The 19,479-nt window shown below is 36.5% G+C and overlaps 1 protein-coding gene and 1 long non-coding RNA gene across 4 annotated transcripts; both read left to right on the top strand.

Annotated features, from left to right (window-relative positions):
- The first annotated feature begins 1,665 nt into the window (after positions 1 to 1,665).
- On the top strand, positions 1,666 to 15,494 carry LOC139892618 (uncharacterized). 3 transcript variants are annotated; one of them, XR_011774169.1, is made up of 5 exons: positions 1,666 to 1,936; positions 14,068 to 14,743; positions 14,826 to 14,933; positions 15,059 to 15,204; positions 15,299 to 15,494. It is a non-coding gene; the product is annotated as an uncharacterized lncRNA (long non-coding RNA). The 3 variants fall into 3 exon arrangements; XR_011774168.1 differs by having other exon boundaries at positions 14,826 to 15,204; XR_011774170.1 differs by having other exon boundaries at positions 14,817 to 15,204.
- Positions 15,495 to 18,249: 2,755 nt separating this feature from the next.
- Positions 18,250 to 18,816, top strand: LOC139889417 (uncharacterized). The gene has a single exon (XM_071872371.1). It carries the CDS (start codon positions 18,250 to 18,252, stop codon positions 18,814 to 18,816), a length of 567 nt encoding a protein of 188 aa, XP_071728472.1.
- The last annotated feature ends 663 nt before the right edge of the window (positions 18,817 to 19,479 follow it).

Raw genomic sequence — 19,479 nt, 5'->3', positions numbered from 1 at the left:
TTAAATGTCAACGTTTGATAATAACATGTAGCTATAAACTCTAATTCAATTCAAATTTAAGTAATACTAAGACTTTTATAAATAGTTTTTTATATATATATTTTTAGTAAACCCGTGAATGCACGGGTCATTAAACTAGTAGAGCTATTAAATCACTAGTCAAATTTATAACTACTTATGTCACACTATAAGACTATTCGTTGTGGTAAAGTGATATATTGTAGTGTTGTGAAGTTGTAAGGGGAAATTGCGCTGACGTCGTTGTATTGTGGAAAAGAGGTGACACTGTGTTAAAAGTTTTATTGTGGTGTTGAGTGTTTTAGGTGATACGTTAGGAATAACTAGTCCGGACCGGCCCGCGCGTTGCGGCGGGGGCTTTCGGGCTGCGTATTCATATTTAGCGTAGCGTTGTGTATTTACAGAGGGGAACACGGCTCATGTGTTAAACGCTGTTTTAGATGTCGTTGTGTTAAGCGTTTTTTAAAAAGTATCCGTTTCGAACGTAGTTAGTTTTGTTTTATTCAATAAATTTTTTCGAGTGCAACGGTGCTGTCGGAAAAATTTAACTCGCGGCTAGCAGAAAGATACGGGTTGTCGTTGTGTTTAGCGTTTTTTAAAAAGTGTCCGTTTTGAACGTGGTTAGTTTCGTTTTGTTCATAAAATTATTTCGAGTCTGACGCTGCCGTCGAAAAAATTTAACTCGTGGTGAGCGGGAGGATACAGGTTGTCGTTGTGTTTAGCGTTTTTTTAAAAATTGTCCGTTTTGCGTATAGTTAGTCCCGTTGGGGTTCATAAGATTTTTCGTAATTGAACGGTGGTCTCGAAAAAATTTAACTCGCACCGAGCGAGAAGATATGGCCGGTTATAAATTCGGGTGGAATTAGTTTCTTTTATTTTAATAAAATTATATATTTACACTTTTAACCCCTGAGAAAGTGTAAACTTGAGGGGTCGTTGTGTAACTATAAGCGAAGTTGAAGGACCATTTGTAATGTGAACGTAAACTCAAAACTACAATGAAATGTAACTAAAACTACATAGAATCCCACAACATTTATTATGTAAGGGTTAAAATTAATTAATAATTAATAATAATAATTAGTAGTAGGGTGAATAAATGAATCAATAAATAAAAATATCTTCCCAATGAAAAATAGCACTTCCGTTGTGTTGAAACTCATTAGAGGTTCCAGAGTTGAAACCTCTTAGGGGCAAAAAAAATAATAGCCCTTCCGTTTTGAATTTTAAATGGTCGTGCTTCAAAGTAATTTCTCCATCTAATGGTTGAGGCTATGTCAAATAAATTTTTAATGTGTTTAAAGTTCTTGATAAAAAATAAAAATAATAATTATAAGATAAAGTTTATTATTTATTATCAAATATTAATTTAATTAACTAATAGATTATTAATAAATTAATTATTAATTGTTTCTATTAATTTGAAATTTCACAATAAATAATAAATAAATTAGTTAATTAAAGGAGAGTGGTTTTCACACATCATTTTTTTAATCCATATATACCTAATTTACTATTATATCATTAATTATATTATATTATATTTAGAATAATAATATAAGTTGAATTTTGTAAATTATTTTGTGAGTATAACAGTGAATTTTTATTATATACAGTGTAGATAATGAAAAAAAGTGGTAGTGGGTGAGGATCACCGTGTTAGTGGTGTGTGACAGTTTCCACAAATTTCTTTCTAAATAGTCGACACGTCTCCAACTCCCGCGCAGAACAGTCTACACCAAACCCTAAATCAGACATCGTGAATCATTCTCTCGCGCTCACTAATTTATTTGTGTTGCCTTAATCGTCTGCAATCCCTCTTTCTATGTCGTAACTCATCATTCTTGATCGCATATATAGATATAAAAGCTTTATATATCGCGAAAACGATTTCTCATTTGCTATTTCGTTGTTAACGGTGAGTCATGAGATCTATATAGTTTTGTGTTTTTGTTATTTTATATTGTTCTTTGTACATCTGTATCCTTTTATACATGCGTATAGATATAGAATTTTTATATGAGCAGTTTTGCTTAATTGCAGTATATAGCAGATTAATACATGATCACAATTTCATCCAAATTGATTTCGTTGTTAATTTGAATATTTGATATGGTTATACTTATTATTGACTATTATTTGCGTGATCACGATTTTTATGATTCATTTTTGTGAAGTTTATGTTAATTAATGACAACCTTTTCTAAGTTGCGTTTTAACTAAACTAAAATTTGATGAATGACTTATCGTAATCATAAGTGGTCCTTAAGTCGTGTTGTCAGTTGGCTTAGGGCTGTAATGATACTGAATTATTTGAGTTGAAGTAATATAGTTCATCTGGTTTATGTTTAGTCCCTTTTACGCTAAGAAAGAGATATGTATTGAAATGGTTTGGTCCTGGTAAAACTACAAATCTGTACAGGCTCAAATTGGGGAAAATTGCCACAACGATTCCTACTATTGGTACGATTCGGTGTTGTCAACAAAACTAATTAAATACATACTGCTTTTTTCTTTTTTGCATTTTTCCATACCTAACATAGCGGTTACAGACTTACAGTAGTTTAATTATTTATGATAATTTGCAGAACCATAGATAAGAACAGGATTCCATGAGTTTTTCATGACTTTATTAGAGTGCTAAAAGAAAAATACGGAGTAGCCGAGTAGGTAAATTTGACATATAAAAGAAAAATAGTTAGGAAGCTGATGTGTTAGCATAATATTGATTCAAAAGAAAAATAACTCAGCTGTTTCATATGGTGTTTGAATGTGTGATGAAACTCCTGATTTCAACTTGAAACCAGTGTTAAAAATGGCTGAGTACTTGTTACCGGCGCTTTATACACGTTACCTGCTATAATTTGGGTCTATCATTCCGGGGGTTATAAATGTAATGCAGGTAACATGTGTAGATCTTTAAGCTGCGTACTTCTTTACCTGCTATAGTCTAGACACGTATATAATGTTGGGTTTATTATTTTGTTTCCATTTATGTGAAAGTAATGGCCCAAGCCCAACAAAAATAGGCCCAAATGCTTGTTGACTTGGTCAAGCATTCTAGGCATTTTGAACTCCAAGTGCAGATCCATTTTTCATTAAGAGAGAGATCAGAGAGTTTTAAGAAAAAGGGAGAAAACCCCAATTTCGTTTTTTAGCTACAGCAGTCCATAAAAGAGACGATCCCCGGAGATCCGACCGTTGAATCTTCTTCATTTTTGGGCTGTGTCTTCCTGACGTCAGTGCCAACATTTTCAACCGTTGAATTCGTCTAAAGAGGTCTGTAGCTCGTGATTTTGCTGCTGGAACAGAGAGCAGATTATTGGGTGACGAATTTCCTCTTTTGTCTTTAAATTGTTTCATATACTTGTTGATTATTGTTGTTCAAGAGTATGATGATGTTGTATGCCTCTAGTTGATCTAGAGAAGGATTATTGTATTGCTCTCTTTGTTGATGATAGTGGAATTTAAGTGGCTTACGAGTCCCGTGGTTTTTACTCTCGATTTTGAGGGGTTTTCCACGTAAAAAGTCTCGTGTGTATTGTGTGTGCTTATTTATTTCGTATTTACTGATTTGGGACAGAATTGGGACTGATTTGTGATGATTGTGGTATAGCTTGTTTGTTAACATCCTCACGGGTTCATACGGGTCGGGAAAGTATTGGTCAAACGGGTTTGTTTCCGCTTTGTAGATTGTCCGTTGTGACTATTTTCCCATCAAATTGGTATCTAGAGCTAGGTTATTTGATTTGACTTGTGTGAAAGATGGAAGCTAATACAAGTAAAATGATTAGTTTAAATGGTTCAAATTATCATGTTTGGAAAGGTAAAATGGAGGATCTTCTTTATGTGAAAGATTATTATTTGCCTGTTTTTACTGAGGATAAACCTGAAGAAAAATCTGATGCTCAATGGAAAATTTTGCATAGACAAGTATGTGGGTATATTCGGCAGTGGGTTGATGATAATGTTGTGAATCATATTACTGGGGAGACTGATGCTAAAGCCTTATGGAAAAAGCTTGAGCAGTTATATGAACGAAAGACTGTGAATAACAAGTTGTTCTTAATTAAGCAGATGATGGCTTTGAAGTATCATGATGGGACTCCTATTACAGATCACCTAAATGCATATCAGGGTATTATAAATCAGCTTGCAGGTATGGGTATCAAGTTTGAGGATGAGATTCAAGGTCTCTGGTTACTTGGTACATTACCAGACTCTTGGGAGACTTTTAGGACATCTTTGTCCAACTCTGCACCGAATGGTACTATCACCATGGAATTGGCTAAGGGTAGTATATTGAATGAAGAGATGAGAAGAAAGTCACAAGGTTCCTCTTCACAGTCAGATATCTTGGTCACAGAAATGCGGGGGAGAAGTCATAGTAGAGGTCAGGGTAAAAGAGGCAATCATCGTAGCAGCTCACGCAAAGGCAAATTTGCTAACGTTGAGTGTTATAATTGTCATGAAAAGGGGCACACAAAGTGGTATTGTCCAAAGTTGTAGAATGAGAAGAAAAAGGCATATGACAAGAATAAACAAAAGAAAAGTGATGGTGTTGATGATGATAAGGTTGAAGTTAACGCTATCACAGATGAGTTCTTTGTTTGTATTGATTATGATATGATCAATCTTACTCATGATGACACGAGTTGGATTGTTGATAGTGGTGCTACATGTCATGTTGCAATTTGTAGAGATCACTTCTCATCTTACACTCCAGGTGACTATGGATTTGCTAGGATGGGTAATGCCGGGTTATCAAAGATCGTTGGTATTGGAGATGTTTGTTTGAAATTTGACACGGGAATGGAGTTAGTTTTGCATAATGTAAAACATGTTCCGGATATGAGACTTAATGTTATTTCAACAGGCATTCTTGATGATGATGGTTATTATAACGGTTTTGGTAATGGTATTTGGAAACTAACTCTTGGTTCTATGATAGTGGGAAGAGGCAAGAAAGACTCAAGATTATACATCACGCGTCCGAAGATCATCCAGAACATTGTTAACGCAGTGGACAATGTTGATTCTACTGAGTTGTGGCATAAAAGACTTGGCCACATGAGTGAAAAGGGGATGTCTATCTTGTTCAAGAAGAATGTGTTGTCGGGTGTTAGTGGTATTGATTTGAGTAAGTGTTCTCACTGTTTGGCAGGGAAACAGACCAGAGTTGCGTTTAAGAGTCATTCTCCTTTTCGAATGGAGAACGTACTTGATCTAGTTCATTCGGATGTTTGTGGGCCTATGAAGACTAGGACACTTGGTGGATGTTCCTACTTTGTTACATTCATCGATGATCATTCCAGGAAGGTGTGGGTTTATACCTTAAAGTCAAAGGATCAAGTATTTGAAAATTTTAAAGAATTTCATACACTAGTTGAAAGGCAAACGGGAAAGAAACTCAAGTGTATTCGGACTGATAATGGCGGTGAATACATTGGCAGATTTGATGCTTACTGTAAGGAGAATGGTATTCGGCATCAAAAGACTCCACCAAAGACACCTCAGTTGAATGGCTTAGCAGAGAGGATGAACAGAACTTTGGTTGAGAGAGTTAGATGTTTGCTTTCACATGCAGGGTTGTCCGATTCCTTTTGGGGTGAGGCTTTAAATACGGCAGTTCATATTATTAATCTAACCCCTTGTGTTCCTTTGCGTTTTGATGTTCCTAACAGGGTTTGGAGCGGCAAAGATGTTTCTTACCGTCATTTACGAGTTTTTGGATGTAAAGCTTTTGTTCATGTTCCCAAAGATGAGAGGTCAAAGCTTGATATGAAGACTAAGCCATGTGTATTCCTCGGCTATGGTGAAGATGATTTTGGGTACAGGTTATATGATCCAGTTCAGAAGAAACTTGTACGAAGCCGAGATGTTGTTTTTACAGAAGATCAGATGTTAAAAGATGTTGAGAAGACAGATTCAGTTCCTCAAACTAGTGCTGATCTTGTTGATTTGGATTCAGTTACTCCACAACATGTTGGAGATGATGTTCATAATGATGAACATGGTACTGATGATGATTATGCTCCGGAGCAGATAGAGATTCCAGTACCAGATGTGCCCCCATTTGTCCCACTTAGGCGGTCTACCCGAGACCGTCATCCTTCTGTTAGATATTCTGCTGATGAGTATGTATTAGTTACTGATGGGGGAGAGCCAGAATGTTATTCAGAAGCAATGAAAGATGAGCATAAGAAAGAGTGGGGTGAAGCTATGCAAGATGAGATGAATTCCTTGCATGAGAACAATACTTATGAGCTGGTGAAGTTACCTAAAGGCAAGAGAGCTTTGAGAAACAAATGGGTATTCAAAGTGAAGACAGATGAGCTTACTTCACAACCAAGGTACAAAGCTAGGTTAGTCGTTAAAGGATTCAGCCAGAAAAAGGGTATTGATTTTGATGAGATTTTCTCACCGGTTGTGAAGATGGGATCTATTTGAGTGGTTCTTGGATTAGCTGCTAGTCTTGATCTTGAGGTTGAACAGATGGATGTCAAGACTGCTTTTCTTCACGGTGATTTGGATAAGGAAATCTACATGATGCAACCTGAAGGTTTTCGGGTTAAGGGTAAAGAAAATTATGTTTGTAGACTTCAGAAAAGTTTATATGGGTTGAAGCAAGCACCGAGACAGTGGTATAAGAAGTTTGAGTCGGTTATAGGAAAGCAAGGCTACCGAAAGACAACTTCAGATCATTGTGTTTTCTTTCAGAGGTTTGGTGATGATGATTTCATCATATTGTTGTTATACGTTGATGATATGTTAATTGTTGGTAAAAATATTAAAAGAATTGCGCAGTTGAAGCGAGAATTGAACAAGTCTTTTGCTATGAAAGACTTGGGGCCAGCAAAACAGATTCTTGGCATTCGGATTTCTAGAGATAGAGGTGCTAAGACGTTACATATATCACAAGAGCAATACATTGAAAAGGTGCTAAGTAGATTCAACATGAAGAATGCTAAAGTGGTTAGTTCCCCTCTTACAAACAACTTTAAGCTAACAGAAAGAGATTGTCCTACTTCAAAGGAGGATGTTGAGGAGATGGATATAGTTCCATATGCGTCAGCAGTTGGTAGCTTGATGTATGCTATGGTGTGTACTAGGCCAGATATAGCTCATGCGGTAAGTGTTGTTAGTCGGTTTATGTCAAATCCGGGTAAGAAGCATTGGGAAGCGGTTAAATGGATTATGAGATACTTACGAGGTACTTCAAAGTTAGGTATCACATTCGGAAATGGAGAGCCGGTGCTTGTTGGTTATACAGACTCAGATATGGCAGGAAACAAAGATAACATGAAATCCACTTCTGGATATTTGATGACTTTCGCAGGGGGAGCAGTTTCATGGCAATCAAGGTTACAAAAGTGTGTTGCATTGTCTACAACCGAGGCTGAGTATATGGCAGCAATAGAAGCGTGCAAAGAACTATTGTGGATGAAAAGGTTTCTACAAGATATTGGGTTTAAGCAATCACGATATGTGGTTCTTTGTGATAATGAGAGTGCGATTCATTTAGCTAGAAATTCTATGTACCATAAGCGGACAAAACATATTGATGTGAGGTATCATTGGATTAGAGAACGTCTTGAAGATGGTTTGTTTGAACTTGATAAAGTTCATACCGATGATAATGGTTCCGACATGTTCACAAAGGCTTTAGCAAGTGAGAAGCTCAAGGTATGTTGCTCGATCGCCGGGATGGCGAACTCTTCCACATAATTGGAAAGGGGGAGATTTGTTGGGTTTATTATTTTGTTTCCATTTATGTGAAAGTAATGGCCCAAGCCCAACAAAAATAGGCCCAAATGCTTGTTGACTTGGTCAAGCATTCTAGGCATTTTGAACTCCAAGTGCAGATCCATTTTTCATTAAGAGAGAGATCAGAGAGTTTTAAGAAAAAGGGAGAAAACCCCAATTTCGTTTTTTAGCTACAGCAGTCCATAAAAGAGACGATCCCCGGAGATCCGACCGTTGAATCTTCTTCATTTTTGGGCTGTGTCTTCCTGACGTCAGTGCCAACATTTTCAACCGTTGAATTCGTCTAAAGAGGTCTGTAGCTCGTGATTTTGCTGCTGGAACAGAGAGCAGATTATTGGGTGACGAATTTCCTCTTTTGTCTTTAAATTGTTTCATATACTTGTTGATTATTGTTGTTCAAGAGTATGATGATGTTGTATGCCTCTAGTTGATCTAGAGAAGGATTATTGTATTGCTCTCTTTGTTGATGATAGTGGAATTTAAGTGGCTTACGAGTCCCGTGGTTTTTACTCTCGATTTTGAGGGGTTTTCCACGTAAAAAGTCTCGTGTGTATTGTGTGTGCTTATTTATTTCGTATTTACTGATTTGGGACAGAATTGGGACTGATTTGTGATGATTGTGGTATAGCTTGTTTGTTAACATCCTCACGGGTTCATACGGGTCGGGAAAGTATTGGTCAAACGGGTTTGTTTCCGCTTTGTAGATTGTCCGTTGTGACTATTTTCCCATCAAATTGGTATCTAGAGCTAGGTTATTTGATTTGACTTGTGTGAAAGATGGAAGCTAATACAAGTAAAATGATTAGTTTAAATGGTTCAAATTATCATGTTTGGAAAGGTAAAATGGAGGATCTTCTTTATGTGAAAGATTATTATTTGCCTGTTTTTACTGAGGATAAACCTGAAGAAAAATCTGATGCTCAATGGAAAATTTTGCATAGACAAGTATGTGGGTATATTCGGCAGTGGGTTGATGATAATGTTGTGAATCATATTACTGGGGAGACTGATGCTAAAGCCTTATGGAAAAAGCTTGAGCAGTTATATGAACGAAAGACTGTGAATAACAAGTTGTTCTTAATTAAGCAGATGATGGCTTTGAAGTATCATGATGGGACTCCTATTACAGATCACCTAAATGCATATCAGGGTATTATAAATCAGCTTGCAGGTATGGGTATCAAGTTTGAGGATGAGATTCAAGGTCTCTGGTTACTTGGTACATTACCAGACTCTTGGGAGACTTTTAGGACATCTTTGTCCAACTCTGCACCGAATGGTACTATCACCATGGAATTGGCTAAGGGTAGTATATTGAATGAAGAGATGAGAAGAAAGTCACAAGGTTCCTCTTCACAGTCAGATATCTTGGTCACAGAAACGCGGGGGAGAAGTCATAGTAGAGGTCAGGGTAAAAGAGGCAATCATCGTAGCAGCTCACGCAAAGGCAAATTTGCTAACGTTGAGTGTTATAATTGTCATGAAAAGGGGCACACAAAGTGGTATTGTCCAAAGTTGTAGAATGAGAAGAAAAAGGCATATGACAAGAATAAACAAAAGAAAAGTGATGGTGTTGATGATGATAAGGTTGAAGTTAACGCTATCACAGATGAGTTCTTTGTTTGTATTGATTATGATATGATCAATCTTACTCATGATGACACGAGTTGGATTGTTGATAGTGGTGCTACATGTCATGTTGCAATTTGTAGAGATCACTTCTCATCTTACACTCCAGGTGACTATGGATTTGCTAGGATGGGTAATGCCGGGTTATCAAAGATCGTTGGTATTGGAGATGTTTGTTTGAAATTTGACACGGGAATGGAGTTAGTTTTGCATAATGTAAAACATGTTCCGGATATGAGACTTAATGTTATTTCAACAGGCATTCTTGATGATGATGGTTATTATAACGGTTTTGGTAATGGTATTTGGAAACTAACTCTTGGTTCTATGATAGTGGGAAGAGGCAAGAAAGACTCAAGATTATACATCACGCGTCCGAAGATCATCCAGAACATTGTTAACGCAGTGGACAATGTTGATTCTACTGAGTTGTGGCATAAAAGACTTGGCCACATGAGTGAAAAGGGGATGTCTATCTTGTTCAAGAAGAATGTGTTGTCGGGTGTTAGTGGTATTGATTTGAGTAAGTGTTCTCACTGTTTGGCAGGGAAACAGACCAGAGTTGCGTTTAAGAGTCATTCTCCTTTTCGAATGGAGAACGTACTTGATCTAGTTCATTCGGATGTTTGTGGGCCTATGAAGACTAGGACACTTGGTGGATGTTCCTACTTTGTTACATTCATCGATGATCATTCCAGGAAGGTGTGGGTTTATACCTTAAAGTCAAAGGATCAAGTATTTGAAAATTTTAAAGAATTTCATACACTAGTTGAAAGGCAAACGGGAAAGAAACTCAAGTGTATTCGGACTGATAATGGCGGTGAATACATTGGCAGATTTGATGCTTACTGTAAGGAGAATGGTATTCGGCATCAAAAGACTCCACCAAAGACACCTCAGTTGAATGGCTTAGCAGAGAGGATGAACAGAACTTTGGTTGAGAGAGTTAGATGTTTGCTTTCACATGCAGGGTTGTCCGATTCCTTTTGGGGTGAGGCTTTAAATACGGCAGTTCATATTATTAATCTAACCCCTTGTGTTCCTTTGCGTTTTGATGTTCCTAACAGGGTTTGGAGCGGCAAAGATGTTTCTTACCGTCATTTACGAGTTTTTGGATGTAAAGCTTTTGTTCATGTTCCCAAAGATGAGAGGTCAAAGCTTGATATGAAGACTAAGCCATGTGTATTCCTCGGCTATGGTGAAGATGATTTTGGGTACAGGTTATATGATCCAGTTCAGAAGAAACTTGTACGAAGCCGAGATGTTGTTTTTACAGAAGATCAGATGTTAAAAGATGTTGAGAAGACAGATTCAGTTCCTCAAACTAGTGCTGATCTTGTTGATTTGGATTCAGTTACTCCACAACATGTTGGAGATGATGTTCATAATGATGAACATGGTACTGATGATGATTATGCTCCGGAGCAGATAGAGATTCCAGTACCAGATGTGCCCCCATTTGTCCCACTTAGGCGGTCTACCCGAGACCGTCATCCTTCTGTTAGATATTCTGCTGATGAGTATGTATTAGTTACTGATGGGGGAGAGCCAGAATGTTATTCAGAAGCAATGAAAGATGAGCATAAGAAAGAGTGGGGTGAAGCTATGCAAGATGAGATGAATTCCTTGCATGAGAACAATACTTATGAGCTGGTGAAGTTACCTAAAGGCAAGAGAGCTTTGAGAAACAAATGGGTATTCAAAGTGAAGACAGATGAGCTTACTTCACAACCAAGGTACAAAGCTAGGTTAGTCGTTAAAGGATTCAGCCAGAAAAAGGGTATTGATTTTGATGAGATTTTCTCACCGGTTGTGAAGATGGGATCTATTTGAGTGGTTCTTGGATTAGCTGCTAGTCTTGATCTTGAGGTTGAACAGATGGATGTCAAGACTGCTTTTCTTCACGGTGATTTGGATAAGGAAATCTACATGATGCAACCTGAAGGTTTTCGGGTTAAGGGTAAAGAAAATTATGTTTGTAGACTTCAGAAAAGTTTATATGGGTTGAAGCAAGCACCGAGACAGTGGTATAAGAAGTTTGAGTCGGTTATAGGAAAGCAAGGCTACCGAAAGACAACTTCAGATCATTGTGTTTTCTTTCAGAGGTTTGGTGATGATGATTTCATCATATTGTTGTTATACGTTGATGATATGTTAATTGTTGGTAAAAATATTAAAAGAATTGCGCAGTTGAAGCGAGAATTGAACAAGTCTTTTGCTATGAAAGACTTGGGGCCAGCAAAACAGATTCTTGGCATTCGGATTTCTAGAGATAGAGGTGCTAAGACGTTACATATATCACAAGAGCAATACATTGAAAAGGTGCTAAGTAGATTCAACATGAAGAATGCTAAAGTGGTTAGTTCCCCTCTTACAAACAACTTTAAGCTAACAGAAAGAGATTGTCCTACTTCAAAGGAGGATGTTGAGGAGATGGATATAGTTCCATATGCGTCAGCAGTTGGTAGCTTGATGTATGCTATGGTGTGTACTAGGCCAGATATAGCTCATGCGGTAAGTGTTGTTAGTCGGTTTATGTCAAATCCGGGTAAGAAGCATTGGGAAGCGGTTAAATGGATTATGAGATACTTACGAGGTACTTCAAAGTTAGGTATCACATTCGGAAATGGAGAGCCGGTGCTTGTTGGTTATACAGACTCAGATATGGCAGGAAACAAAGATAACATGAAATCCACTTCTGGATATTTGATGACTTTCGCAGGGGGAGCAGTTTCATGGCAATCAAGGTTACAAAAGTGTGTTGCATTGTCTACAACCGAGGCTGAGTATATGGCAGCAATAGAAGCGTGCAAAGAACTATTGTGGATGAAAAGGTTTCTACAAGATATTGGGTTTAAGCAATCACGATATGTGGTTCTTTGTGATAATGAGAGTGCGATTCATTTAGCTAGAAATTCTATGTACCATAAGCGGACAAAACATATTGATGTGAGGTATCATTGGATTAGAGAACGTCTTGAAGATGGTTTGTTTGAACTTGATAAAGTTCATACCGATGATAATGGTTCCGACATGTTCACAAAGGCTTTAGCAAGTGAGAAGCTCAAGGTATGTTGCTCGATCGCCGGGATGGCGAACTCTTCCACATAATTGGAAAGGGGGAGATTTGTTGGGTTTATTATTTTGTTTCCATTTATGTGAAAGTAATGGCCCAAGCCCAACAAAAATAGGCCCAAATGCTTGTTGACTTGGTCAAGCATTCTAGGCATTTTGAACTCCAAGTGCAGATCCATTTTTCATTAAGAGAGAGATCAGAGAGTTTTAAGAAAAAGGGAGAAAACCCCAATTTCGTTTTTTAGCTACAGCAGTCCATAAAAGAGACGATCCCCGGAGATCCGACCGTTGAATCTTCTTCATTTTTGGGCTGTGTCTTCCTGACGTCAGTGCCAACATTTTCAACCGTTGAATTCGTCTAAAGAGGTCTGTAGCTCGTGATTTTGCTGCTGGAACAGAGAGCAGATTATTGGGTGACGAATTTCCTCTTTTGTCTTTAAATTGTTTCATATACTTGTTGATTATTGTTGTTCAAGAGTATGATGATGTTGTATGCCTCTAGTTGATCTAGAGAAGGATTATTGTATTGCTCTCTTTGTTGATGATAGTGGAATTTAAGTGGCTTACGAGTCCCGTGGTTTTTACTCTCGATTTTGAGGGGTTTTCCACGTAAAAAGTCTCGTGTGTATTGTGTGTGCTTATTTATTTCGTATTTACTGATTTGGGACAGAATTGGGACTGATTTGTGATGATTGTGGTATAGCTTGTTTGTTAACATCCTCACGGGTTCATACGGGTCGGGAAAGTATTGGTCAAACGGGTTTGTTTCCGCTTTGTAGATTGTCCGTTGTGACTATTTTCCCATCATATAATAGCTAAATGTCACATTTACTGTTTTGCATATTGTATATGTGTAATATATGTAGAAGTATCATTAAAAATTAGGTTCTAGGAGCTATCTGAACCCATTTACTGTTTTGCATTTTGTATGAGTGGAGATTTTGCTTACTGGAAGTATATCAAGGGCTATATCCACATTTTGTATGGTAATGAACCATTCTAATATATAAAATTTACATAAGTATACTGTTATTTGTGAAACATCAGTTCATTGTCCATCATGTTTGGTAGAGTTGGCCAGATGTAGTCTTTTAAGGGTGAATGGGTCTATTTGGGTTATCATTCGCTGAAGGCTTAACAGAACAAGAATATAAAGCACATAAAAATAGGATGTTTGCAACCATTTAAGGATCTATTTATTTTTTCTCGATTCTTATTTGCATTTGTGTGTTACTTAATCCATATCATCAAATCATTTAAGGTGTTTCCATATGTGTATGTGTATTTTAAACACAAACAAAGGTGTTTTTTCAAGGTATCCGAAGAGTTGTTAAATACTACATTCAAAAATCAAGTACCGGAAATATTGTACCGCTACTAATTTTCTCTTTATTTGAGCTGTTTTCATATTAAAAAATGGTCCTAATTGACCCTATTAGAAATTGGCTCAAATGCTGAAAGCTGGTTGGAGAGATAAAAAGATTAGATGAGAATGAATACAGTTACAACTGAGATTTATTTTTATGATTTATTTATATATGAAATGAAACTCAGATTATCTTAAATTGTTATTTGCAGCATTATCTAATTTTCTGCCTGCAAGATCGATTATCATAATATGGAATCTAGACAACGTTTGTCTTTGGATCGAATCAGCACCCTCCCTCCACACATAATAGACGTCATCCTATCTCTTTTACCAATCAAAGATGCAGTTGGAACAAGTATTCTCTCAAGGGAATGGAGGTACAGTTGGACCAAAATTCCCGTACTCCGTTTTGGCGAGTATGAATTAAAGGGGTCAACAACTGGTAAGGATCGGCTATCCATTCTGGAGCAAACATTTGATTTTCCCCGTCTAGGAAAATTAATGATCAAGAAGTGTAAGTTTTTTAATGCTGTAAAGGAAAATTTGTTATTGCATCAGGGCCCACTACTCGAGTTCTCCCTTATTGCACTTGTAGACGAGACGTGTCTTGAACTCGACCTAATCATAAGTCATTTGTCAAGGAGGAATACTATCAAAATATTTGAACTCGTCTTGATTGGTGACTATAAGTATAGGTTACCGTCATCTATCTTTTCATTTCATCAGTTAACGTAGTTAAGTCTTCGTAATTGTTGTATTTACCTTCAACCAACATTTAAAGGATTTGGTTGCCTGACAAGCTTAAATTTGCAATTTGTGAAGATAACAACAAAAACTCTTATTCATCTTGTATCCAGTTGTCCACTACTTACAAGCCTCATTCTGGTAAGTAAATAAGTTATGATTATTATTTATATGCATTGTAATGAATTTTCATGACTTACTTAAATATTGTAAGTTGCTGCAGTGTTTAACTGAAGATGTTATTCTCGGTAATGACAAAGTTTCCATCACTGGCCTAATTGAGTGTTTGCCTGTTATTGAATGTCTGATTATTGATTCCTCTATTTCTCATGTAAGTTACTTATTCACATGACATGATATATAGTTTATTTATTTTATTTACTTGTAAAATAAAGACTTTGCCTAGCTAGTTAGTTACTCTTTGTTTTGATCTATGGTTCAAGTATTTTTTCGTAGACTCGCTTCCACAAGAGCTTCCAATTTCCTTAATCCACCTTACAGACTTGCATATAGAGGACATGCGTTTTCTTGACTTTTATATGTTACCTTTGCTTTTCCTTTTGATCCGATGCTCCCCAAATTTGGAGTTAATCAATCTACAAGTAAGTCACTTAAGTCCATCTTGTATCCTATGTTTTCAGATTCATGTCAAAATATACTACTGAGAAATTAAATAATTATATATATTTCTGGTAGGTGGATGATGATCCCGAAGTTGTAGAGAATTTTGAAAAAGAACCAATCACACTTAAGAGCTATTCAAATATTTGGTTGAAGAACCTAAATGACTTGGAAATTGTTGGAATGGGCGCCTTTAAGCTTCATTTGGAGCTTGTGCAACTAATATTGGCCAAGTCCCCCATGCTGAAGAAGGTAACCATACGGCTTTCTCATAATGTTATTGATGATGAAGAGTCAGATATATCAAGAATTCTGCTAAACTCCCCACGTGCATCAGGATCGGCAGAAATAATTATTAAGCCTTATCGCTAATTCTCTTGCTTGTAAATGCGAGCTGCTACTTGTTTACTGTAAAGTAAATTCCTCTATTCAGTCTTTAGAAACTTTTGAATTTTATTTTTTTGTTCAATTTTTGATACTTTGGACTTGGTAACGGGTGGTGTTACTTTAGCGATCACAGTTTCGAATCAGAAATGCAGTTTTAAAAACTGGTAGGAATATTTACGTATGAAGACGTACATCTGTTAGCATAATTAGGGAGTACAAAATAGAGCCATTAGTGTACCGGTCGATTAAGTACACTAATATTCATGTCATTCTCTGTATCACTTAGCCAAATTTATAATTTCATCTATGCATTACTTGACTAATTAATGTGATTTTTAGCTAAGTTCATTTGAGAATTGAGATTTCCATTGTTATAAAAGGTGCAAGCTAGCATTTTGTTGTTGCCCTAAAGGAGCACATACTAAATTCTTCTTTAAACTTATAAGTCAAACTTAAAACTACTGATGTCATACTATAATTATTGGCAGTCGATCAGAATGCGAAGACTAAATCGAACTATTGATGTCTCATGCAAATAGTTATTGACGACAAAAAGCATAACTTGATGTCATGTAATAATAGCTGATAAAAGCATCAAGTATTCAAGTGTGTTGATGTCAAGTAATAGTAATAGCTTGGATGGCCACCAGGACTTCCTGTGAGGGGAGCCACCCGGGTTCGAATCTTGGCGAAGCCATTTCGTTCAAAAAGGGAGCTCAAGTGAGGATGCTTCATCTGGGATCCGGGTAAGCATGGGGGCTCGGGTACCCGAGGGTTTACCGGTCCTTAGGGCTCCAATGTGGGTGTTGCGGGGCGGGTTCACTCGTTAACCAAAAAAAAAAAGAAGGTAATAGTAATAGCAGGGCCGTTATGTTAAAATTATAGGTCCCGTGCAATAAATAAAAGTGGGCCCTTTATATATGAAATTTTTCATATTAAGTTCAATAATACTAATAAAGTCATATGTATTAAGATCAGTCAAAATAATAGTTGTAGAAAACGTATTGGAGCGGAATATTGGATTACGTTATACTTGTATTCAACGTCAATTATGTTTAATTTTTAAAATTTTAAACTCTTAATTAACAAATGAGCCTAAGTATATAATATAAAGCTAAAAAGTTACTTAGTCTGATGAAAGCCCAATGAAGATACAAACGGAATTAGAGAAATAAAACAAACCATAGGCCCTCGACAAAACAACAAAGCACAACACGGACCAAAGCGGAACTCTAACACGACATTCTAAAGACAACCACATAAAACCAATGTAACAAATTATAAAGAGAAATAAACAAAACCGAACTATAAAACAATTTCAAATCTACAGCCCAAGAAACAAGCAAGCAAACCAAGTGCATTTATCGACTATTCTAATTATAATTGTGTATTTGTGTATTATTAGTGAGTTTAAATGTGCGATTGAGAATATCATGATTAATCAGGCAAGTTGCATTTAATTTTGTTGAAATTTCTCATAGAGTAATGTTTTGAACGGTGTTTTTCTTGACATGTATAGCTTGGTGATTCGTTTTAGGTGCAAGAAGGGAGGTTTTTAGATCTTTATAGTTTTGATGAAGCACTCAGATGAGGAAGATGGTATTGAAGAGCCCTCATCATCGAACTCAGGCTCGTAGAATTCTATGGTTGGATATAGACGTGTACAATTGCGGAAATAATAGATTTGAGCCTAATTCAACTCTAAAAGTTAATTCAAGTGAATGAGGAACCTAAGCTATTATAAGCACCATAATATATAGTCTCATATTCGATGTGGGATGAGACAACTCAACACGCTCCCCTCACATGAGGCGCAGATCATTGCGGGTGCGATCCCAACATCAATACCTTAACTATGATACCATGCGGAAATAATAGACTTGAGTCCAATTCAACCCCAAAAGTTATAGAATACATAATGGGGTTATTTGGTGAGGTTTACATGTCTATATCTTCGGTATTTGGTTAGGTAGAGTACATTTTGAAGATGTGTTTGTGTTAGTGAAGTTTATTTGTTTCCGTAGTATTTCTAACTTTTATGCCAGCTGTTTTTACTTTATATTTTTATTAATAATTAAAAATTAAATAATGTTTATATTAATATTAACTAGTTTAATATCCACAAATTTTGCGGTTTTAGACATAAAGCTAGAGTACCATGATTTTTAATTTGTTATAACGTATATATGCAAACACTCAACAAAATTCATAATTGAACTTGTGTACTATGAATTCATATATAACCAAAAAGTACTTAAAATAATAAAATCTTCAAGAAATAATTATTATTTAGAATGACAAACTACATCCCATAAACCCATAACAATCATAAAGTAGCATCTCTTAAACTCTCTAAAGACCCATAACATTGATAAAGTAGCGTAATAGTCAAAGATTGTGTATCATGTATTTATGTATATCATTTACACATATGATTATCATAAAGTCATGGATATCATTTCCTGTAATGTGGGGAGGATTGCTATCATTCCCTAAAATAGTGTATTTATTTATGTATTTATGATAATGATATGTGTAAATAATATACATAAATACATGATACACAATCTTTGACTATTATAGCGAACTTGATCAGAATTATTAATTGTTTCGGCGATGCCTTCAGACTAAAAATCATCATGGCTCAAAGCAAAATATATGGGGTAAATGTGAGAGATTCAGAGGTGGGTGCAATGGCTCGAACAGTGAGGTGCTCTCATGGTAAATTGCCATTTATTTATCTCGGACTTCCAGTTGGTAAAGTGATGCATCACTCTTCCTTCGTTGTTAACAAATTCCTTGCTCGGCTTACTCTCCGGAAGGCCATCAATTGGGGTATGCTCACATTAGCTAAGTCGATTGTGGGGAGCTTACCTCTATATTTCATGTCCCTTTTCAAGTCGCCTAAGTGTGTGCTACAATCCATAGAAAATCTCATAAGGAAATTTCTATGGATCAATTTTGATAATAAGGCCATCTCTTGGATAAGTTGGAACAACACAATGGCGTCAAAAGATAAAGGTGGCCTGGGAATTGGAAGTTTAAAGGCTAAAACCCACAGTATCTTGGTCAAATGGTGGTGGAGATTTGCAAATGAAGATAAAGCTTTATGGAGAAATTTTTGTCTCGCTATATGGTGGAGATGGAGGACTAAATCATGGTCGGCGCAAAGCAATTCACGGATTTGTTTGGAAAAACATTTGTAATCTGCGCTCGATTGTTGATAAAGTAGGAATACAGTTCTCATCTTCTATCATTAGGAAGGTGGGTTTAGGTGATTCAACTCACTTTTGGTTGGATAATTGATGCAAATTTAGATCCTGCACTAAAAGATGTATTCCCAAGGTTTTTTGCTATGGAAGTCGAAAAAGATATCATGGTAGCTTATAAGATCACAAATGGTCCAGGTGGAATGATTGGAGGATGGAATTCATGTAGGAAAATACGAGGAAGAACATGTGATAATCTAACATATTTGGCGGCATTATTACTTTATGCTGGATGCATGTCCTCATCCCTAGACAGTGAAACAATCCAAAACCGTTTACCAAAAATGAGCACTATTTTTTTTTTAAAGTTAGATAAAGTTAAATACATCATAACGCAAGATCCGTTTAACGATAGTTTTAGCGTGCCCAATATACAACAAAATACATGTTTAACATGTGACTAAATCCAAAACGTGCAATTCGACGCCTTTTGACCCGTTACACAACAAGTGGGTAATTACGACCCATTTACACTACAAACCGGGTTAAGACTCAATAACCCAACCCGATACCAAGAGCATAACCCCGGGAACTACCGAATCCCCAATCCGCGTTCAAATATTCAAAAGCTAATTTTCCAAGCTTAAGCAACATCTATCA

Source organism: Rutidosis leptorrhynchoides, chromosome 2, assembly GCF_046630445.1.
Source record: "Rutidosis leptorrhynchoides isolate AG116_Rl617_1_P2 chromosome 2, CSIRO_AGI_Rlap_v1, whole genome shotgun sequence".
Classification (NCBI taxonomy): domain Eukaryota; kingdom Viridiplantae; phylum Streptophyta; class Magnoliopsida; order Asterales; family Asteraceae; genus Rutidosis; species Rutidosis leptorrhynchoides.
Note: the sequence above shows the minus strand (reverse complement) of the source record. Positions and strands in the feature narration are given on the sequence as shown.